The sequence below is a fragment of the Mirounga leonina genome, unplaced genomic scaffold, assembly GCF_011800145.1.
Source record: "Mirounga leonina isolate KUSES-001 unplaced genomic scaffold, KU_Mleo_1.0 Mir_174, whole genome shotgun sequence".
NCBI classification, from domain to species: Eukaryota; Metazoa; Chordata; class Mammalia; order Carnivora; family Phocidae; genus Mirounga; species Mirounga leonina.
In genome coordinates, this window is record NW_023270451.1 from 75690375 (window position 1) to 75714524 (window position 24150).

At 43.0% G+C, this 24150-nt stretch overlaps 1 protein-coding gene across 1 annotated transcript in view; it reads right to left on the bottom strand.

Annotated features, from left to right (window-relative positions):
- The window catches only part of SVOPL (SVOP like), a 74222-nt gene that overhangs the window by 40455 nt on the left and 9617 nt on the right, over positions 1 to 24150 (bottom strand). Inside the window, exons 5-11 of the mRNA XM_035021190.1 lie at positions 22934 to 23058; positions 19698 to 19761; positions 16639 to 16764; positions 13941 to 14069; positions 4374 to 4447; positions 886 to 1091; positions 121 to 232 (exon numbers count right to left, since the gene is read on the bottom strand). Coding sequence (XP_034877081.1) covers positions 121 to 232; positions 886 to 1091; positions 4374 to 4447; positions 13941 to 14069; positions 16639 to 16764; positions 19698 to 19761; positions 22934 to 23058 — 836 coding nt within the window. The remainder of the gene's footprint in view (positions 1 to 120; positions 233 to 885; positions 1092 to 4373; positions 4448 to 13940; positions 14070 to 16638; positions 16765 to 19697; positions 19762 to 22933; positions 23059 to 24150) is intronic.

Sequence of the window (24150 nt, forward strand, 5' to 3'; positions counted from 1 at the left end):
CACTACTCCCCCGGTGAAAGGGACTTGCCCCGATGCCCACTGAACACTATGGGTCAGGAAACCACAACTTAAACCCACTGCACAAACCTAGATTATTTTCAAGCAATCAGAGAAAAATACCTTGATGTGCAAATGTTGAGGAGGAGGAAGAATAAGGCTGTGCATCCCATGGTGATAGAAAGGCTCAGCCGTCTTCCCAGGAAATTGATGCCCAGGATATTGAAAGGATTCACTAGAAAACAAATGACAATGACAATTTCTGAAACCTCGAAAGCAAGTGGTATTTACAAACACTGGCAAGAATTCCTCCTGGTCATTTCAGAAAGCGGCAACTTCATCCGAGCCTCATGTGTGTTCCAGCCAAAACCCAGTCCCATGGTCATCCAGTTCATGACTCCTTCCCCATGCTTTTTCCTCGTGGGTCAAAGAAGGACAAGCACTGGTGTGTATATAAAGGGTATTTTATGCCCAAGATGATTATAACACGTAGGTCTATCGTTAATTGCAAACCTGCTAGGTCTATATTTTAAATGGTTTTACTGTTTCTCATCAAATTTACAGGGCCACTGATTTTTAAGTACTATTATTTTATGTCTACTAAAATGCAAACAGTGCCGCAAATTGAAATCTAAGGAGCCATTGTAAGACATCTCAATTTCGGAAACGTCCGAAGTGGGGGGTGGGGGGAATGCATCTTAGAATTGATAGAATATAGTAATTCGAAGCTCTACTCCTGCAGACTTCTCCCCACACCAATCTGCATTGGAGACACATGAGCAAGGAAGGGGAGGGGACCTGTTCAGTTCTGCCAGGCAGGAGCCCGTCTAGGACAGGCTCCCCCACCCCAAACAGACAGGGACCCAAAACACCCAGGTCGACATTTACGAGCAATTTCGCCAACGGTGCTGATAATCATGGTCCGGTAGTCGGAGGGAGCAAACACGTGGCAGTGGCAGGGGCTGTGGCTCTCCTCTGTGTCCGGCAGGGTTACGGCCACCGCGGACTCGGACCGCGAGCCACACACCAGGTCCCGCTCCAGCAGCTCGGCGCTGGCCAGGATGACGCCGTAGTAGGCGAAAGAGATTCCCAGCCTGGAAGGGAGAGAAGCCGCTCATTAGAAAGCTGCCCCCGGCCTGAAGGAGGGGCGGCGCCAGCAGAGCTGGGGAGAGGTGGGGAGAAGAGGGGGCAAGGCGGAGAGTGGTCAGGTGGGGGGGTGCATCAGGTGCGGAGGGCGCCAAAGGCTGGGCGCACCTCTCCTGGGGAGCCCGAGGGAGGCGTGCAGGGGAACCTGGGCGGGAAAGGGATTTGCAAGCGCAGCCTGGGGCCGGATCCGGGAGGACCCCGCAGCCGGTGAAGGAAATTTGAAGCTTGGACTCCCTTTCTGTCTCCGCTCTAACAAATTAGCACCAACTCGGTGGCTGAAAAGAACACACATCTACGTGCTCCGTTCTGTAGGCCAGAAGTTGTGTGGGTCTGGCTGATTTCTCTGCCGTGAGGCTCCCAAGGGCAGAAATGCCAGTATAGGCAGGGCCTTAGGCCTTGCTGGGGACGGGGGCAGAATCTTCCCCGAGCCGGGGCCGAATTCAACTCCATGGGGCTCCATCCCCTTGCTACTCTTGACCAGTTGCTCTCGGTTTCTACAGGCTTCCTTTCTTCCTTGTCTTCACAGCCAGGTACGCTGAGCCGGGTCCTTCTGCTCTGGAATCTCTCCTCCCGCCTCACCTCGTGCTTTCTCTTCTGCTCCATCTGTATTCCCAGCTGGAGAAATCTCTCTACTTTTAAAGACTCAAGTGATTGGATTGGGCCCACCTGTTTAATCCAGGATACCCTCTGTATTTTAAGGCCCGTAACCTTAATTACATCTATACGGTCCCTTCACACCAGCACCCAAATTAGTGTGTGATTAAATCAACAGGAGTTGGTAATCTTGCGGGGGGGCGGGCAGAGAGTGATCTTTAGAATTCTGCCAGTCCCAAAGCATCTTTAAAGGCCAGGAGGGGCACCTGGGAGGCTCGGTTGTTACGTTTCTGCCTTCCACTCAGGTCATGATCCCAGGGTCCTGGGATTGAGCCCCACATCGGGCTCCCTGCTCCGCGGGAAGCCTGCTTCTCCCTCTCCCACTCCCCCTGCTTGTGTTCCCAATCTTTCTGTCAAATAAATAAATAAAATTTTTAAAAAATAAAAAATAAAAGGCCATGAAGAGCCACGGAGGGGGGGGAGGGTTGCTTTTTCTTTATATGTACTTCCTGTCTTTTTTCTGTCTATTCTTTAATAAATATTTGTGTTGAGATAAAATTATAATAACATACAGAAAAGTTCATGTATCAAAGTCAAGGAAAGAAATATCAGCCCCCCCCGAAATTCCACACGTGCCCCTCTTAGCTTCACAGAAGTGGTTGCCAAAGCCAGCCGTCAACAGCGTCGAGGGACAACCAGGGGAAAGTGCCAATGTTCTGGGTATCAGCTGATATTAGGGAGATGCTTGTTAAACTGGTCTGTTAATTATGGGAATGGAATCATCTAAGAAAATGTCCTCGAGTAGTTGAGACTCTTAATGAAGTATCGGGATGAAATGTCACGGAGCCTGGGCTTGCTTCAAAGTATGTCAGCACAGGAAAACACAGCCAAAGCAACTATGAGCGACTGTCAGTGACTGTCAGATATGGGCGATGGATCAATCAGGGGTCATCACGGTACCTCTACTTTTGTGTGCATTTGTGTCATAACAAAGTATCAAAAAACCCCAATAATTACAATACTTCCCCTCATTATTAAAGTAGCTTTAGTTCAGGGCGCCTGGGTGACTCAGTCGGTTAAGTGTCTGCCTTTGGCTTGGGTCATGATCCTGGGGTCCTGGGATTGAGCCCCGCGTGGGGCTCTCTGCTTAGTGGGGAGCCGGCTTCTCCCCCTCCCACTGCTGCTCCCCCTGCTTGGGCTCTCTCTCTTTCTCAAATAAATAAATAAAATCTTTTAAAAAAAAATAAAGTAGCTCTAGTTCAATTTCCAAATATTGAGAGTATTTTAAAAATTAAAGTCTTAAGAGGCAACATACCAGCCTATTAATAATGATTTTATCTGAGAAAGGCAGATAGACAAACACTTCCCTGAATTTAAACACTATAGATTAGTTTTGCCTGCTTTCTATCTTTATATAAATGGAATCACAGAATATGTATCTGTGTGTCTGGCTTCCTCTGCTCCTTATGATGTTTGTAAGATTCAGCCATGTTGAATGTAGATAACTAGTTTTCTCTTTCCCATTATTGTATAGTATTGCATTTTATGATTGTAACACAGTGTATCCATTATACTGTGAATGGACATGTGGGTGGTTTAGAGTTTGGGGCTGTTACAAATAAAATAATGCTAAGGACATTCATGTAAATGTATTTTGGTAAACACATGTATGCATTTCTGTTGGGTATAAAGCTACGAATGGAATTACTGAGTCATAGGCTATGCATATTTTCAACTGTGATAAATACCTCTAAATAGTTTCCCAAAGTGGTTTTAATTTGAACTCCAGTCAGCAGTACATGAGAGTTCCAGTTACTTTACATTCTTCCCAACACTTGCTATAGTTAATCTAATTAGTTAGTTAATCGGTATAGTTAATTTAATTTTAGCCATTCCAGTGGATTTGTAACAGTGTCTCATTGGTTTTAATTTGCATTTCCCTGGTGACTTTAAGGTTGAGCATGTTTTCATATATTTTTTGATCTAATTTTTGGTCAAGTGCTAGTTCAAGTCTCTTGCCTATTTCTCTACTGGTTTGTGTATCTTTTTCTTGTTGGAAAAAATTATATACATATAATTTTATATATAGCTATAGTTGTATATATATAAAAATTTATTTAGTAGGTATTTTAGAAATTTCTTCTCCCCGTTGGTGACCTTACCTTTCAGATTCCTCATGGTATCTCATGGCTCAGAGTTCCTAATTTTTTTTTTTTTTCAGAGTTCCTAATTTAATGGAGTAGCACTTTTTGTATCTTGTTTAGAAAATCTTTGTGTATTCAAGGTCATGGCTGCAGAGAGTGAGGCACAAAGAAAACCACCAGAGTCTATTCCATTGAATTTGATTACTGGTAACTTCAAAGGATCACTTTGTCATGTGGTGAGGAAAAAGGCCAGACTACAAAAGGTTAGAAAGTGACCTCATACGAAAAATAAAAATCTAGTCATCAATAATTTCTTTCTCCTTTAAAAAAAAAAAGGTTTATTTACTGGTTGGTTGGTGGTGGTAGCAGAAAGATAAGACATTGCTGGACTCAGCCTTGTGGTTTTGTAAGGATACCCCTGGCACTGAGTGGATTTACTTAAGTGGGCTCTGTGTTTATTGAAAAGTCATTTTGAAATAATTACATTCTTACCATATGACCCAGATCTGTAACGTGGTCCGTAAATATTTAGCATCCAAAAGGTCTGCAAATCTTCCTCTTTTTTCCTGGGGTGGTGAAAAGGGACAGGCAGATTAGATTTAGTGGCCTACAGACTGGCAGAGGTTTCTCTAGTATTTTAGAGAACACAAAGTAAGAACAGTGTGGGAATGTAATGGGGCATGTAATGGGGCTCCCATGAGCGCACCTCACCCAGCCCACAGATCACTGCTTCTCCTCATCCATCTCGGCCAGTCAGTCTTTGCATGCTTTTTATTATCATTGGCAAGGACCAGCCCATTGAAGTGAAAATTCTAACCCTTTCTCTCTTCTTCTTCTCACCAGCGCTGGTGAGCGGTGGGGTAAAGCACAGAAAATAGTAGGATACAAGAAAAGCATAACCATAAAACTGTTGGGAGATTCATTTAAACTTCACATTAAAATGGAAAACCTAGTATTGAAAAAGAGCATGAGAATTGTGTAAGAAAAAGAATGGCATACATTTGGAAAGAGGATAGAATGCCCCATTTCTTTTTGTGTCTTTAGGGTAATCAGCAAAACTCTTATCCATAGTCAGTGCTATGTCCAATATTTTGGAGAAAAATAAATAAGGATGGGTTATATACAATTGAGCCGTGATGGATTTTTATTTAAAGCTAGGAACGTAAAAAAAAAAAAATAAAGCTAAGAATGCTTTGTATGTGTGTGGGGGGGTACTTAGTTGAAAACCAACTATTCTTTTTGTTTGTTTGGTTTTGGGTTTTTTTTGTGTGTTTTTTTTTTCTTTTAAGATTTTATTTATTTATTTGAGAGAGACAATGAGATAGAGAGAGCATGAGAGGGGCGAGGGTCAGAGGGAGAAGCAGACTCCCTGCTGAGCAGGGAGCCTGATGCGGGACTCGATCCCGGGACTCCAGGATCATGACCTGAGCTGAAGGCAGTTGCTTAACCAACTGAGCCACCCAGGTGCCCACCAACTATTCTTTTCTCACAAATAGACCTGGAATTACAGGCTCCCTTTAGATAGACCAGGAGTATGATCCTAGGTGTCCTGGATTTTGTTGTCACAAAAAGTTAGTTTGAAGAAACTTGCTCCAGTGACTTTTTTTTTTTTTTTTTTTAAGTAATCTCTACACCCACGGTAGGGTTCGAATTTTCAATGCCTAGATCAAGAGTCACAAGCTCTAACCACTGAGCCAGCCAGGCACCCTGCTGATCTAATGACTTTTAGGCTCATCTCCTAAAGGTCACTGTGGGCAAAGGGTAGCAACTGACAGTCCCTTTTCATCTGCTTTCCATACTGGGGCTCTGGCTAGTCATCACTGGAAAACCTCTGAACTAGTCCTAGCCTCCCATTTTCCAATACAGAATATGTGACCCAGAGAGGGCAAGTGACTTGCCCAGGGTCACACAGCTGTTTGGAGGCACAACCAGCTTGGTGTCAGGTCTCCTAAACACTAGTCCTGAGTCTTGCCCATCTACCTCCCTGACATGCCTCCTTGAGTTTAGATGTGACTATGGTCCCCTGAAGTCCCCAAGGGTAACTGGAGATTCAGAACTCTGAGTCTGCCGTAAATCACAATGAATCATAAATTATAGTCAAAGAAATTATGTGGTCATGAATCTTAGACTGCAATCCAAACTGGTGGACTCATTCACTCATCTATGGTGTGACCCTTCCTTAGCCGGCCCCCAGAGCTTCTCGTCTCCGAGTCTGTGCAGTGAGGCTGCGGAGGCTGCCCTGCCCAGGCCATCTTGTCCAGCCCCCTCGGCATGGCACTCTGATGGCAGCCAGCATGACCAAATCCACTGCACATTCCTGCCTCCGGTCTTGGCTCACACCACTTCACCTCCTTCCTCCCCTGAGGATGCCTCTCCTTTCAGTGTTCAATTTATGCCTCAATTATCCCCTCAGGGAGGCTCCACTGCCCTGGCCATGCTCACCTCCCTGCTCTGATCCTACATGCTGTTGCCTGCGCCACTCACCTGGTTCTAACATCTGGCTGTTTTGTTAGTGGTTCTTTGCTGTGTGAGCCTCATCTCACTAAGCAGATTATAAGAAACTTGAAGGCAGGGTCTATGGCTTGTAGCTCTGTATCCACAGGGCCTCGCACAAGACACAATCATGAAGGACAAGACCATCAGATGGGCATATGGATGGAAGCTGCAAGCTGAAGGCAAGGGGAGGAAAGCAGGAGGAAGAGGGAGAAAGGAGAAGGATGTAAGAGGGACGATGGAGGATGGGGAATGTGGAGAGAAGATGGAGACTAGATGGGGGTGGAGGAGGGAGGGTAGTTGTTACGGGAATTGAGTCTCCCTGATTTAATACTTTATAATATATTTTAAAGTTGTTAAGAGAGTCACTCTTAAATGTTCTCACCACAAAAAAAAAAGAGAAAGAAATGGTAATTATGTGATATGATGGAGGTGTTGACGAACTCTATGGCAGGTATCATTTTGCAATATAGAAGTGTATCAAATCAATATACTGTACACCTTAAATTTATGCAATGTTGTATGTCAATTACAGCTCAATAAAGCTGGAAGAGGGGTAAACAGAAGAACAGCCTCTCCCACAGGCATGCCAGCCCTAGTGAGAACCTACAGCTTTTCTCTGTGCTGCTGGTGTCCCTGCTTTGTGTCACTCTCTACCTCTCTGGTGATGCCTTTTGCTCAGTCACATGTCCAACATCCTTGTATTCTGTCAATCCTCCTCTTATCAAAATCTTCACTTAGCCATGGATCCAAGGATACAAAGGCTGATTGATAAAGATCATAGAAGACCTTAAATGCCAGGATGAGGATTCTGGGCTTCACCTATAGTCAGGGATTGAGAGGGGCAGGGGTAGGGAGGCACTGAAGGCTCCTGAACAGAAGGGGTGGTATTGGTGTTTGAAGAATACTTGTCTGACAGTGTTGGGCTGGATGACATTACAGCATGGGGCTGGACTGGGACTGGATGGAAAAGCCAACTGTTGTAGAGGCACCAGTGGGATTGGCAGCCGATCAGGCTTGGTGGTGCAGAGGTTTGCAATGTCTCAAAGGGGATGCCACAGTGAGATGAGCATTAATGAACACCTGTTTCAGGCTGCAGCGTGAAATAAGCCAGACACAGTACTGTATAATTCCCCTTATATGAAATAGAGAATAGGCAAACTCATAGGAACAGAAAGTAGAAGTTACCAGGGATTGGGGGTGGGTAGGAGTGAGGAGTTATGGCCTAACAGAGTGTCCGTTCAGGATGATGACAAAATTATGAATGTATTTGATGCCACTGAATTGTACACTTCAAAATGATGACACAAACAAATGGAAAGACATCCCATGCTCATGGATTAGGAGAACAAATATTGTTAAAATGTCTATATCACCCAAAGAAATCTACAGATTTAATACAATCCCTATCAAATATCAACAGCATTTTTCAAAAAACTAGATAAATAATCTTAAAATTTGTGTGGAATAACTGAAGATCCTAAATAGCCAAAGCAATCTTGAAAAAAGAAAAGCAAAGCTGAAGGTATCACAATTCTGGACTTCAAGCTATATTACAAAGCTGTAGTGATCAAGACAGTATGGTACTGGCACAAAAAAAGACACATAGATCAGTGGAACAGAATAGAATACCCAGAAATAAACTCCCAATTATATGGCCAATTAATCTTTGACAAAGGAAGCAAGACTATGCAATGGGAAAAAGTCTCTCCAATAAATGGTGTTGGAAAAAATGAACAGCTACATGCAAAAGAATGAAACTGGACCACTTTCTTACACCATACACAAAAATGAGCTCAAAATGGATTAAAGACCTAAATATGAGATAGGAAACCATAAAAATCCTAGAAAAGAGGACAGGCAGTAATTTCTCTGACATCAGCCATAGCAACATTTTTCTAGATATGTCTTCTAAGACAAGGGAAACAAAAGCAAAAATAAACTACTGGGACTGCATCAAAATAAAAAACTTCTACACAGCAAAGAAAACAACAAAACTAAAAGACAACCTACTGAATGAGGGAAGATATTTGCAAATGACATATTCAATGAGGGGTTAGTACCCAAAATACATAAAGCACTTATACAACTCAACACCAAAACACCCCAATAATCCAATTAAAAAATGGGCAGAAGACATGAACAGACATTTCTCCAAAGATGACATTCAGATGGCCAACAGATACATGAAAAAATGCTCAACATCACTCATCATCAGGGAAATGTAAATCAAAACCACAATGAGCTATATCCTCACAACCGTCAGAATGACTAAAATCAAAAATACAAAAAACAACAGGTGTTGGTGAGGATGTGGAGAACCTTCCTGTACTGTTGATGGGAATGTAAACTGGTGCAGCACTGTGGAAAACAGTATGGAGGGTCCTCAAAAAATTAAAAATAGAACTACTGTATGATCCAGCAATCGCACTACTAGGTATTTAGCCAAAGAATATGAAAATACTAATTTGAAAAGATATATGCACCCCTATGTTTATTGCAACATTATTTACAAAAGCCAAATTATGGAAGCAACCCAAGTATCCAGAGATGAATGGATAAAGAAGAGGTGGTGTAAATATATGGTAGAATATTACTCAGCCATAAAAAAGAGTGAAATCTTGCCATTTGCAATGACATGGATAGATCTAGAGGGTATAATGCTAAGTGAAAAAGTCAGTCAGAAAAAGACAAATACCATATGACTTCACTCAAATGTGGCATTTAAGAAATAAAACAAAGGAACAAAGAAAAAAGAGATAAAAAAACAGACTCTTAACTATAGAGAACAAACTGATGGTTACCAGAGGGAAGATGGGGGGTAGGGGGATGGGTGAAATAGGTGAAGGAAATTAAGAGTACACTTATCATGATGAGAAATGAGTAATGTATAAAATTGCTGAATCACTATATTGTATACCTGAAAGTACTATAACACTGTACACTAATTATACTGGAATTAAAATTTTTAAAAAGCCATGTCTGGAAAAACCACCATTACAGTTGACCCTTGAACAACATGAATTTGAACCATGCAGGTCCACTTAAATGTGGATTTTTTTATATATAAATACAGTACAGTACTGTAAATATGTTTTCTCTTCCTTATGATTTTCTTAACATTTTTTCTTTTCTCTAGGTTATTTTATCATAAGAATACAGTATATAATACATATTACATACAAAATATATGTTTTGTTTTGTTTTGTTTTGTTTTGTTTTGAGAGAGAGATTGGGGAGAGGGGTAGAGGGAGAGGGAGAGAGAGAATCTTAAGCAGGCTCCATGCCAAGCATGGAGCTCTATCTCACGACCTTGAGATCATGACCTGAGCTGAAATCAAGAGTCAGTTGCTTAACCAACTGAGCCACCCAGGTGCTGCCCATACAAAATATATGTTAACCAACTATTTATGTTATCAGGAAGGTCTCTGGTCAACAGGAGGCTATTAATGAAGTTTTTGAGGAATCAAAAGTTACCCATGGATTTTCAACTGCATGGGGAGGGGGTCAGCACCCCTAACCCCTGTGTTGTTCAAGAGTCAACTGTACTCACTTTAGAATCTTGGATTCCTTCCTTTTCTTTCCTGAGATCAGTTTCTTAATTTGACAAATGAAAGTACTATATGTTGGCTAATTGAACATAATAATAAAAAATAAATTTAAAAAATACATATAAAAAATAAAATGCAAAAAAAAAAAAAAGAAAGTAAAATATTTGCCTACCTCATAGGGTTTTCTCTAAGTATCAAATAAAAAATGTACATTAAAAAAAATCAACAAAAATAGAGATAAAAAACATATAGGAAGGGGGCGCCTGGGTGGCTCAGCTGGTTAAGCGATTGCCTTCGGCTCAGGTCATGATCCCAGAGTCCCGGGATCGAGTCCGGCATCGGGCTCCCTGCTCGGCAAGGAGTCTGCTTCTCCCTCTGACCTTCCTCCCTCTCATGCTCTCTGTCTCTCATTCTCTCTCTCAAATAAATAAATAAAATCTTTAAAAAAAAAAAAACATATAGGAAGAACTCTCCCCTCAGGAAATTCAGCCTTCCAATAAGAGTTTTTTGTCTTGGTTTTGGGTTGTTTGTTTGTTTTTTTTTAATGTTGCTGAGGAATATAAAAAGACTTGACTAGTGGGAACATACACTTTTATCAAAATAAAAATATTTAATATTATAAAGATATCAATTCTCTTTATGTGTTAACTAATAATTCCAACACCATCTCAATTAAACTCTCCTAGGTTTTGGGGGACAATTAGGAGAAGATCTTAATAAAGTGACCTCAAAGTTGTTCTAGAAAAATAGTACTGAGAAAATAACTTGGAAAATTCTGAAAAAGAATTTTGACAAGGGGACTTAACCTACTAGATGTGAAAAATACTGTAATTAAAAGTGTCACATTGGACCAACAATTAACCTGTATCCTTTTTCCAACAACTTGAAATGCCCTCTTTATCATATAATATGTCCCCATACATACTTGAATCTACAAATCTGTCATTAGAACACAATAGAGAATTCAAAAATAGACTCAAATATACAAAAGATGGATAATTCAATAAAAATATATGAGTGCAAATGGTTAGCCATTTAGATATAACCAAGCTAGACCTGTACCATGTTTCTTATATTCAATTAAACCCAGATAGATCCAACATTTAAATGGTAAGTATGAAACCAAATTAACCCAATAGAAAGGAGGAGGATACCAGAATGTTGTTATAAAAGGTAAGCTTGAAACCACTAAAAAAGACAGTAGTAAAAATATTAATAAATCTAAATAGATACAACATGAAACAAAAACATAAGACAAAAATAATTTGGAAGATGAGACTGGGGCAGATCAGAATTAACATCTTCAAGGGCCTTGTATTTTTCAGACAGCAAATAAAGATACTAAGTAACATAGATACTGTGGGTACACATTTTCAATATTTAAGGGCTATAATATATTCTTATATTATATAATAATAATAATAGTAAATATAACAAAAGAAATAGAGTACACAAATTCCTAGCCAGTAGAAGGAAGCACAGGAGGGAGAAAAGCAAACTGAATCACTCTAATAAAAGGTAGGAAAGGAGAAAATGAAAGACATGGTTAAGAGGAAATATAAAATAAAATGGCAGAAGTCCAAATATGTGAGTAATCACAATACATATAAATGGATCAAATTCATTACTAAAAGACACAGAATACCAGATTGAGTGAAAAAAATAAAGATCAGCTATTTATACACACAAGAAATAATTTTAAAGCAAAGCAACACAGGAAAGTTAAAAATGAAGGTCTGGAAAAAAGATACATCAGGAAAAATGCTAACCTAAGGTAGTTTTGATATATTAATATGAGAGAAAATAAAATTTAAGGCCCAAACCAGTATAAAATAACAACATAATAAGGTTAATCCATGAGACTAAGCCAATCACATGTTAGGAAGCAACAAGATACCCTGAAAATATATGAAGTAAACTGTCAGGACTATAAGGAGAAAGGAACAAAGCCATCATCTTATTGAAAAACTATTAGCTCAGCCAGGCAAAATCTAGCAAAAGTGTCAGATATTTATATGGCACAATTAACAGTATATAACAAAATATATATACTCAATGAGAACACATGCACTTTTTAAGCACACATGGAACATCAATTAAAAGTCACTATGTAGAGAACAACAGAAAAATCTCCAGTATTCCAAATAATTGATAACATCCTCTGACCAAAATGCAATTCAATTAGAAACAAACAAAATAAAAAAGGGGGAGTTAACGGATAACTCACTGGTTAAAGAGAAACTCAGAACAGTTACAAAATAGAAATAAAAATAAAATTACTCTGTAACAAAACTTCCTAAATGCAGCTAAATACTTAATTAAAAATCAAAAAGACTGACCATAAATGAGCTAAGTACTAAACTCAAGAAGCTAGAAAAACATAAAAAGCTAAAGGAGAAAACAAAGAGCAGAAATTAACAAGACCACAAAAAAAGTCAATAAAGAGAACAGCAACAAAAAACCCTTGTTCTTTGAAGTTAATACACAAACCTCTAGTAAGAGGACCATGAAAAAAGAGAGAAGGCCCAAATATATGGCATTAAAATGAATGATGGGACATATGCAGCAGATTTTTGAAACTCCTAAGAGGACACTAGGAACAGTTTTATATCAACAAATTTGAAAACCTAGATGAGCTGGACAATTTTCTAAAATATATACACTACCAGAATTGACTCAATCAAAAGTCTTAAACAAAAGTAGACTCTAAACTTTACATAAATTAAATCATAGTTTTAAAAACTCCTCCATGTAACACCCCATTGTTACCCCCCCGCTCCCCTCAAAATACATATTAGGCATAAATGACATTAGAGGCGAGTTTCACCAAGCATTCCAAAACCATATTCCAACCATAACCAAGAGGTGAATTTCTATCTTACATAAAGTGTTGCCGAGTTGGCAGGACAGGTGAGGAAGGTACCTCTGGTACCTATGATTGACCTGCCTACAGGTGGGTGGTCAGGGCTGGTGTGAGAAATGATTTCAGACTGATATTAAGAGTCCTGGAACCAGTAGAATGTAAATGCCAAGTTTTGTTTTAAGAAATCATTTAGGGACACCTGGGTGGCTCAGTCATTAAGCGTCTGCCTTCGGTTCAGGTCATGATCCCAGAGTTCTGGGATCGAGTCCCGCATCAGGTTCCTTGCTCAGTGGGGAGCCTGCTTCCCCTCCTGCTCCCCCTGCTTGTGCTCTCTCTCTCTCTCTGACAAATAAATAAATAAAATCTTAAAAAAAAATTTTTTTTTAATGTTTTAATTTATTTATTCATGAGAGTCAGAGAGAGAGAGAGAGAGAGAGGCAGAGGCAGAGGGAGAAGCAGGCTCCCAGCCTAGCAGGGAGCCCGATGCAGGACTCGATCCCAGGACCCTGGGATCATGACCTGAGCCAAAGGCAGATGCTTAACCATCTGAGCCACCCAGGCGCCCTTAAAAAATTTTTTTAAGATTATATGTATTTATTTGAGAGAGAGTGCGAGAGAGAGCACAAGCGGGGGGAGGGGGGAAGGACAGAAGGAGAGGAAGAAGCAGACTCCCCACTAAGCAGGAAGCCTGATGCGGGGCTCGATCCCAGGACCCTGGGATCATGACCTGAGCTGAAGGCAGACGCTTAACGACTGAGCCACCCAGGCGCCTCTAAAATCTTTTTTAAAAAAAGAAATCATTTAATGAGGTTTATAGTTTGATATCACTTATCATTTACATCATTTATAAGGCCAGTACAAAAAAATAAAATTATAAACAATCTCTCACCTATAAACAAAGATGCCAAGTCATGTGACTAGCTCTGCAAGGTAGAGGTTATTATTCCCATTTCATAGATGAGGAAAGCAAAGGTAGATAACTTGCTAGGGCCACCTGGCTCTCCACGGAGCTGGATTTAGTCCCAGTCTGCTCTGCTCTTATTCCTCATCCCTCTAGGGCAAGGCTAGAGAGTGAAGGTCCCCTTCCCTCTACCCTTCTAAGACTGAGCGGATTTCTGGTGGGAGGAGAAGACCTCCCTGCTGGGAACTTACCAGGATGGGTTCCACCAGCTTCCCCTCCGGCATGACTGAGCGGTTCATCCTGGCGATGCGCTGCAGGGTGGCGAGGGCAGCCTGAGTGTTCCCAGTGGAGACATTGAAGCGAGCGGACTCGGGAATAAACTGGGCACAGAAGGAAAGAGCATCAGAGTTCAATTGCTGTGGACCCCAGGGGTTCCACAGTGACTCTTGTATAGTCACATGCCCCAGTTTCCAGGGATGGAGGAGCAGCAAGCATAAAGCCACACAATATGGCAGGCATCGTCGGCATTCCAAGTTGATCTGGAACAAATAGGGGGATATCCTCCCTACTATAGTCCCATCTTGATGACATCAGGCTGATACAGAACCCAATCTACTTGTTAACACAAGGAAATGCTTACATCCACTTGGTAAACAGCTGCCCCAGGGTCCCTCTACTGTGCTGTCACCCCAGGCTCTCCCCAGGAACCCTGCGATCTCCCACATGGAACAGCCCACAGCATGAATACAGCAGGGACTCTGGCACCACAGGGGTAAGAATCACTCCTGACTTATCAGACAGACCCTCAACCCACTGATCATTGACTGCCATACTCAGAAAACATGACAGGCTGGGGCGCCCAGGTGGCTCAGTCAGTTAAGCGACTGACTCTGGCTCAGGTCAAGATCTTGGGGTCCTGGGATCGGGCCCCATGTCAGGCTCCCCACTCAGCGGGGTCTGTTTGTCCCTCTCCCTCTGCCCCTCTCCCTGCTCATGCTCTCACACTCTCTCAAATAAATAAATATACATACATACATACATACATAACAAGACAGGCCTCCGTGGAGGCGGGGACCTTGAGAGTCACCTTGAACCACTCCCTGCCCTTCATGCCTCACAACCGATCAAGGGGGGCTGGTTCTTCCTCAGAAAAGCACCTCACCCAGCAGCACCCTGCTCCCCATCCCGTGACCAGCAGGCAGGGCAGGTCCTCCTCATTTCCTACTAGGATGAGTCCAACTGCTTTCCTGGTGTTTTCGTGTTCCCTCCCACCCAGGCGCCATGCAGCTGTGAACCAGCTTCCCAGCACACAACCCCTTCCATGCCACCAGCACCCCTTGCCTTGAAGGCCCTCATAATCTGGACACAGGCCTGTCCTTGCACCCCGCCTCCCACCAGCACCCTTCATTCCTGCCTACCTGCTCTCCCCCAAACATATTCTGCATTCACACCTTCGTGACTGGGCTGATGCCTCAGCTCTGCCCAAATGCCCTTGCCCCACTCACGGGCCCTCCCGATGCAGGCTGTTCCAGCCCTCAAGGCCAAATTCAACAGCACCACCTCACTGGAACAATCCGCTCTCTCCCCTGAGCACCCACAGAACGAAAGCTGTGACAGTGCTGACCGAGTCCTGCTGGTACGATCACCCTTTGCATTCGTTATCTATCTCTCGCTGACTGGCTGGTGCTCCTTGATGGTAAGAACTGTATCCTGTGCATACTTTTAGCCTTGGAACCTAATGCTGAGCCTAGCGTATACTCGGTGTGAGTGTGATCAATCCAAAGACAAGACCAAGATTCAAAATAATTCTTAAAAAGGTAATAACATAACTGCATAGCTAATGCACACTGAACACTGCTCATGTTCCAGGCTCGGGAAGAGAGTCTTACGCATTACCTTGTTTAATCTTCCCCAATGCACGGGGAGATACGCCCTATTCATGAGGTGGGACAACTTGCCCAGGATGGTGGGGCCAGGACAGTCTGTTTCTGACTATACCAACCAAGGCAGGCAGGCTGCTCACAGGAAGCACTGGGTCCAGTAAGCCCCTGGGCCCAGGCACCTGCCGCTCTGTGTGGGATGCCAAGCAACTGTTCACTGCAGAGAAGACACGGACCAATGGGCTCATCCAGGAAAAAAAAAAGGACAGGGCTCTGGGATCAGGTGTCAGCAGAAAGAGTTGAAGGTAACAGTACTGTGTCATTCAAAGAAGGAAAGCTCGGATTGGGCTAATTTTCTTAACTGTTTGGAGGGATATCATGTAGAAGATAGACCTCTGGATTTTCAGAGAGAAGTACTAAGACCGCATGTAAATTCATAAGGAGGCAGGGTCCCCTCACGTTCAGAAAGAACTTCCTAAGAACTAGGGCTGCCTGCAGAGGAACATATTGATGTCGTCTATAAAGTCTCGAGTCTGAAAGTGCCCAAAGCTGGGAGTGTTCTGGCCGTGACAGGATGTGTGCTTGTGGTTGGGGTATGAAATAAATGCCCTCCAAGGACCCCTGTGAAATCTGAAATTCTTTGATTCCATAGTGTTAGGTAACACACACACACACACACACAACACATCCCAGTTCCACTGAACTGCCAGCCCCATCTTTGAACAATGAGCATAATTCTTCTAGAACCTAAGGAAGGATGATTCTGCAGATTAGAGGGAGAGCAGAAGGACAAACCAGCTGGTCTATAGTGGCCTAAGAATGTGTACCTGGCATCCGACTCCAAGCACTAAAGGTTAGAGAAGGGTCAGCCCAAATAGGGTGCAGCTGTGAGACAAAACATCCAGCAATAAATGATCAGAAGGCAGGCTAACGGAGGGGAGGAATGAAGCAGATTGAGACAGTCTTGAGTGAAGGAAAGAGGCAGATGTAAGGCTGATACTTGTGGGGTGAAAGGACCCCTGGGCCAGCTGGAGGGGAGGACCAGAGGGAGCCCCATGAGTGCCCTTACCTTGAAGGCCAAGATAAGGATGATGCCAGGAATGGAGGCGATGCGGATGAGCCACCGCCACCCAATGGTGGGGATGACCACAGAGGCCAGGCCGATGATAAGCAGGGAGCCAGCCAGCCAGAAAACCTGGGGAGAGAATGGGAGGTTGAAATTCCTCCTATCAGGGCACCTGGCTGGCTCGTCAGTGGAGCTTGTGACTCTTTTTTTTGTTTTGTTTTGTTTTGTTTTGTTTTTGTTTTTGTTTTTTTATTCTTATGTTAATCCCCATACATTACATCATTAGTTTTAGATGAAGTGTTCCATGATTCATTGTTTGTGCATAACACCCAGTGCTCCATGCAGAATGTGCCCTCCTCAATACCCACCACCAGGCTAACCCATCCTCCCACCCCCCTCCCCTCTAGAACCCTCAGTTTGTTTCTCAGAGTCCATCGTCTCTCATGGTTCATCTACCCCTCCGATTTCCCCCGCTTCATTCTTCCCCTCCCGCTACCTTCTTCTTCTGGAGCTTGTGATTCTTTTTTTTTTTTTTTAAAGATTTTATCCATTTATTCATGAGAGACAGAGAGAGAGACAGAGGCAGAGAGAGAAGCAGGCCTCCCGCGGAGCAGGGAGCCCGATGCGGGACTCGATCCCAGGACCCTGGGATCATGACCTGAGCCGAAGGCAGACGCTTAATGACTGAGCCATCCAGGCGTCCCTGGAGCTTGTGACTCTTAATCTGGGGTTGTAAGTTTGAGCCCCATGTTGGTTATAGTAATTACTTGAAAATAAAATCTTTACAATTCCTCCTATCAAGTGTGCTCAACCCTGCCTCTCTCGGGAGCATTTCAATATAAGAGGGTGAGATGGAAGAGGGTCCTCCAGGACCTGGATGAACAGAGAACATTGCTTCACTTCTCCGTGGCTCAGTTTGCGTGTCTATAAATGGAAGACTCAACTAGACAGGGGGTCAGTGCTATCACCAAAGTTTTAAAAATCGGAGACACTGACATTTGTCCCCGTTGAATAAATAATAGATTTACTGGTTCATAACTCAAAAGGCACAAAGGAAAATGCTGAAAATATTCTCTTCCTCTCCTACTTCCCATCCAGTTCTCTTTTTAGAAGGAACCAATGTTACTAATTTCTTGTGTCCTTCCAAACTGTTCTATGCATATACAAGCTAATAAGGATATATCCTGTTCTCTTTTTTCACAAATGGTATAGTATAAGCATTGCTTTTTGTACTGAAAAATGTATCTTGAAGATCATTTTATATCGACAAACAACATGGCAGCCCATTATGGCCAGGCCCCATGGGTTTGGGAATTAGAATGATTCCAAGTGTTAGCCTGAGCATTCTCTCCCCACTGGAAGATGGAGAGTAAAGGACAGTTCCATTCCACCTCACAGAGATGGAGAGAAGACAGTAGAATAAAAGACCCTTCATGGGAGACTAATTAAGGGGTGACTATTTTATCACTAAAGAATTCTATTACAAAAACTGAACAGGATTATTTCATAAAGTGCTAAGGACTATGAAAAAAAAGAGTAATGTCATGGGGAGTGATCAGGGATGCACTTTCTGAAGAAGCAACAAATAGGAAGACTAGCAGTAAGCCATTGTGATAGACCAGATAGGGGGTCTATCACAGTGATGGGGATAGGTCACTGACAAGGATTTTCATAGGGAAATGGCAAAAAATTTAAAAACTGATAATTTGGCACAGATATTAGAGGTAAAAGTGACAGGGTTTCCTAATGGACACTGCAATTGGGGGCCCATCAATAAGGGATGAATCAGTAGGACTTGGTGAAGGCTTGAATGGGGGTGAGGGCACAGGAGGGGCCTGGGATGGCTCTTAAGTTTGTGGCCCATACAATGTTTATTACTAGCTGAGAGTGGAAACGTGGAAATAAGACATTTCAGGGTAAGATGAAAAGATGAATTCTATCCATGTGGTATTTGTGAAGCGATAGTCAAGTGACTCTCCAGTAGTTATTGGCTACCTGCATCTGAAACTCAGGGAGATGCTCTTGGTTGTAGACAAAGATATTCGGGTTTACAGATATAGGTAGCTAAAACCATTGGTATTAATTAGATGACCCAAGGAGAGGAGGAAAATAAGACTAGCAAGGAGAAGACATGACCTGGAAGCGTGCCATGGAATGAGTGGCAGGTGGAAGAGAAAATATCCACAGATGAGCCTGAGCAGGACCACGCCCATGAAATACTGTTAAGGATAAAATCCAAATGCTAAGTATTAAAAGTGTATACATCTATCTTAACACAGATCAGAAGAAAGCTGGGAGAAATGTAAAGAGTTAGCATGCAGTGTTTGTTACGTTCTTCATCATTTTTTGTTGCCTACATTGAGCATTAGAAAAATTTACAATAAATTTTAAAATATTCTCCTACAGCTTTACTTACTGTCAAATATATGTTTCAGTGAGAAGAGCCGTCTCTTTCCTGGGCCCCTGAAAGTCAGGGCTTTTGGACAATGATAGCGTCAGAGATGCTACAAGGGCACCTAGATTGATCGACAGAGCTTCTGATGCAAAACCTCTCCTCAGCGGCCAGTGGGGCCTGGGGAGGGCTTGGGAGCATCCCAATCTCCTCACCTGGATAAATGGCTCAGCTGGACAAGGCACGTAGTCCCTGCAGGCATGGGCCAGTTATGGCCTCAAAGATACTAGCTACCCTAGAGGGGAGATGGGCTGCCCTAAAAAGGGGTAGTAGCTGTGTCCCCCTACTGAAGACTCAGTGGGAAGACAAAGCCCATCCCAGATGCATTCCTGGGCTTCCATCATTCCACTGAGACCAGCCATTGGAATGTTTCCCAGAACATTGTGTTCTGGGAAACCTGTGTTCTAAATGCTACTGTTGGGTGAGAAAAAGCCCTGGCTGAGGACACCTTGAAATGGGACCCCCAGGCATCCAACCTTCCCAGTGCTCTTTAGTTAACATCAAGAAAAAGGCAGTGTGCTCATCAGACAATCAACCAACTAGAAGCAAAACCCTGTGCATCATATCCTCTAGGATCAGAAGACCGGGTAGGATTCCTATTTTATCTTACCTGAGACAAGGGGAGCATGTAGCCTCGATATTTTGTAGGCAAAAATTCAGTCTTTATGATTAGCCTAAACAGGAAGGGAGGGAGAAGAGAATAATTTTGTTTTTATCAAAGCAAATAACTTAAAAAAATCATAACTTTTCTTGTCATAGAGATGAAGAATGAAAAAACATAGACTTCATCATTGTGAAAAATATATATACTGTTCTCAGCAGCCAGTTCCTGCTAGTATTTGGTCTTTGACTCCCGCTTCTGACACAGAACACCTAGAATCCTTGGACCTCCCTGGTCCAAAGGAGCATCATTTGTTCTAATGAAGTGGCTCTCGGTGAACGCCTGGATGGGGCCTGGTCTGAAAAGACCAAGTCATGATTAGAATCATGGAACATCCAGCCCTAACCCCCATCCCCTGGGGAGAGGAGAGGGGTTGGCATATGAGTTGCTGCCTATATGCCTCATGCCTACATGATGAGGCCTCCCTAAAAATCGCTAACATCCAAGGTTTGGCGAGCTTCCAGGCTGGCGAACACATCTATATGCTGGGAGGGTGGTACCACCAACTCCGCAGGGACAGAAGCTCCTGCTCTCAGGACCCTTCCAGACCTTGCCCTCTGTAGAGCTCTTCATCTGGCCATTCATCTGTTTCCTCTAAAATATCCTTTGTAGGGGCGCCTGGGTGGCTCCGTCGGTTAGGCGTCTGCCTTTGGCTCAGGTCATGATCCCGGGGTCCTGGGATCGAGTCCCATATCAGGTTCCCTGCTCGACGGGGAGCCTGCTTCTCCCTCTGCTTGCTGTTCCCCCTGCTTGTGCTCTCTCTCTCTCTGACAAATAAATAAATAAATCTTTAAAAAAATAAATAAATAAAACATCCTTTGTAATACATCTGCAATAGTAGGGAGACTGTTTGCCTGGGTCCTGTGAGCTGCTCTGGCAATTTATTGAGCCCCCAGAGGGATCTGTGGCAACTGGATAACCTGGGGACCTACTGCTTGCGATTGGTGTCTGAGGTGGGCGATAGCCTCGTGCGACTGAGCCCTAAACCTGTGGGGTCTGAGCAAACTCCCGGTTAGGGTCAGAATTGAACTAAACTGTAGAATACCCAGCTGGTGCTGGAGAATTGGCCGGTGTGTAAATAACCCACACATTTAGTGTCAGGAGTGAAGATTTATCGGGTCGCCTGGGTGGCTCAGTCGGTTAAGCAACTGACTCTTGATTTCAGCTCAGGTCTTGATCTCAGGGTCGTGAGATCAAACCCAGCATTGGGCTCCAAGGGGAGCCTGCTTAAGATTCTCCCTCTCCCTCTGCCTCCTCCCACCACCCCCTGCTTGCATGTGCTTTCTCGCTCTTAAAAAAAAAAAAAAAAAAAAGTGAAGATTTGTCACAAGTACTGAGTGTGAGTGTGTAAAGGAAAACAGAAGTTTTGGGCGCCTGGGTGGCTCAGTCGGTTAAGCGACTGCCTTTGGCTCAGGTCATGATCCTGGAGTCCCGGGATCGAGTCCCGCATCGGGCTCCCTGCTCGGCGGGAAGCCTGCCTCTCCCTCTGACCTTCCCCCCTTCTCACGCCCTCGCTCTCTCAAATAAATAAATAAAATCTTTAAAAAAGAAAACAGAAGTTTTTCCTAACAATTACATTTGGCTGTATAATTGTGAGCAGCTAATATCCACGTAAGAAAACAAAAAGAAATTTGCAACTGCTCTGTTTACATGTTTCTTCCCAAAGTTATTTTCAACCTTCTACCATTTAAGAGAGATGAGCCTTATTTTTTTCCCCAAAAAAATTGGCAAAATGTTTTTGCCAAGCCTGATTCCCCTTTCTTTCTTTTTTTTTTTTTTAAGATTTTATTTATTTATTTGAGAGAGAGAGAATGAGAGAGAGAGAGAGCACATGAGAGGGGGGAGGGTCAGAGGGAGAAGCAGGCTCCTTGCTGAGCAGGGAGCCCGATGCGGGACTCGATCCCGAGACTCCAGGATCATGACCTGAGCCGAAGGCAGTCGCTTAACCAACTGAGCCACCCAGGCGCCCCTGATTCCCCTTTCTAAAACATACTTGGGAAATTAAAATACGCCTAAAAGAAAGTAAATAGCTAGCCACAGTGAATGGTGACAGTCAAAGCACAGGTTTCTAATTAATTTTGTGAAGAGACAAATAAATAGCATCATACTCCCTTCTGTTTTCTAATTGCCCTTCCCTGTTGCAATTATTAACCAGGGTTTGGGCTTTCTTAACATATTTATTAGGCTGGTTCCCCGAGGGATGTTGTAAACGTCAAGCTTCCTTCTACTCCTGTAGGGCTCCACAGCTCAGAGCGGGGCTTAATTTATGCCCCAGGGAGGAACAGTCTTTCTGCAACACATTAAGGTAATAATTGGGTGCTGTGACATGATAATACATTCTAAGGGTAACCTGCTCCAAGGCACCCGGGAGACAGTAGCCTGAGGGGCTCGTGAATTTCAGGGAGGCTCCGGAGTTGCTGAACCTTTAGCGCATCTCTCCAGGCGCAAGAAGACACTGCGCCCCTATCCCAGGGCAGAGAAGGACAAGCAACCACCGTCTCTCGCAGCGGTCTCCCCCTGCTTTGCAAATGCACTTAGACACAGTTTTGAGTCACAGGGCAGTGGCATTTCAAAATGGTTACTCCTTGGGCACCAGGATGGCTCAGTCAGTTCAAGGTCATGGGTCCTGGGATCAAGTTCCGCATGGGGCTCCCTCCTCGGCAGGGAGTCGGCTTCTCCCTCGCCCTCAGCCCCTCCCCCCTGCTCGTGCTTGCTCTCTTGTTCTCTCTCTCTCTCAAATAAATAAATAAAATCTTTAAAAATAAATAAATAAAATGGTTACCCCTCAATGTTAAAGGTGCTTCTGATCAAACTAAACTTTTCCAACAAATTCTCCAGCAACGAATAGACTGTGTTACCTACCTCATACAGCAATTTCGCTTAGTGTTTAGTCTAACAAAATAAAGAGCAGCCTTAGGGACAAAAAAGTTTAAACACATTCACCGCTAGTACGCTCTGCTAGCCTCACCATCAAACATTCTGATGAGCAAATAGCTCCTAGTGGAATTCGCAGCCATCACTTCAAGAAAATTTTAAAAATAAATAAAAAGCTAAAAAATAATTAGCACAAGTGAAGTCTTATGCGTTTACAACTTGTTGATGCAATTGGCCCATGAGCCACAGCGTATGCCTAAGTATCTGGTGGTGTATGCATCTCTCAAGCGTCCGCTAGGTGAAGTCTTTACCCTTGTGCATGGCCAGACACACCACAGCCCACCATTGTCCGCAGGAAGACAAACCAGACGTAGGACGGAGAGAAAGAGGTCAGCAAGGAGAAGTAGGCTCCCCACAGGAACGAGATGAGCAAAATCTGAAGCAACAAAAGGAGACTTATTAATGGGACCTGCCTCAATGGAAGAAGTTAATGGGAGAAAATGTAACTTCTGAAGGTGATTTTTAATTTCCATCCAGATGTTTGCTTCTCAGAGAAGCTAATTCTACAGGGAGCTCACTGATCTCTCACAATCGTCAAATAACACGATCTATGCCATTGTATTGCCTGAAAGTCCAGACATTCCAAATTTAGACCATTCTTCAAAACTGCCAGACTGCATCCACCCTAACAGGTGACCGGAGCCCAAACTTGTAAATCAGGATGCAAAAACCTGCCCTCATTAGGAGCACAGGAAAGTGTTGTGTTGGAATGGGATGAGGAGAAAATTTAAGGTATTTGCATTTTCCCTAATCATAAGAATAATACAAATTCACAGAAGAGAATATGGAAGAAAAAGAGAAAAACAAAAATATTTAAATCTTGCTTGACTTCCCAACCCCTCAAAAAAGACATGTTAACATGTTTTTATCCTATTTTCCCTGCTTGAAAGGGAAAACGTATTTTTAATGGCTGCAAAATATTCCAGTGGAAAAATGTACTATAATTCATGTAATATCATGCATAACCCCTTCCCTGTGGTTGGATGCTGAGGTTTTTTCATGGTTACAGTTAGCTGTGACAATGTCTGCACAGAAACCTCTGTGGTTCTCTGATGATCTAATCAGGCTAGATTTCTGGAAAGAAAATGGTCAGACTAGAATGCGTATTCTCAAGGTTCTTGGTTCATCCTGCCAAACCGGTGGTCAGAAAAACTATACCAATATGAAGTCTGTACACTTGCAACTTTCTCTAAAAAAAAAGAAAAAATCCTTATGGATTTGATACCCCAAAAATCATACCTTCTAATATGTTTCCTTTTGATGACTCCCACAATCAAATGTTTTCCAAGATATATTGACCATGTGTATTTTTTTGTAAAATGTCTTCTTGTGCTTTTTACATTTTTTTGACATACTTGTGTTTTCAGATTAATTTATGAATGTCTATGATATTTACTTCGTGTACTTCAAAACATACAGCCAATTCTGTAATTATTTTCTGAGATGGTGTAGGCTTGTAGGCCCCTTG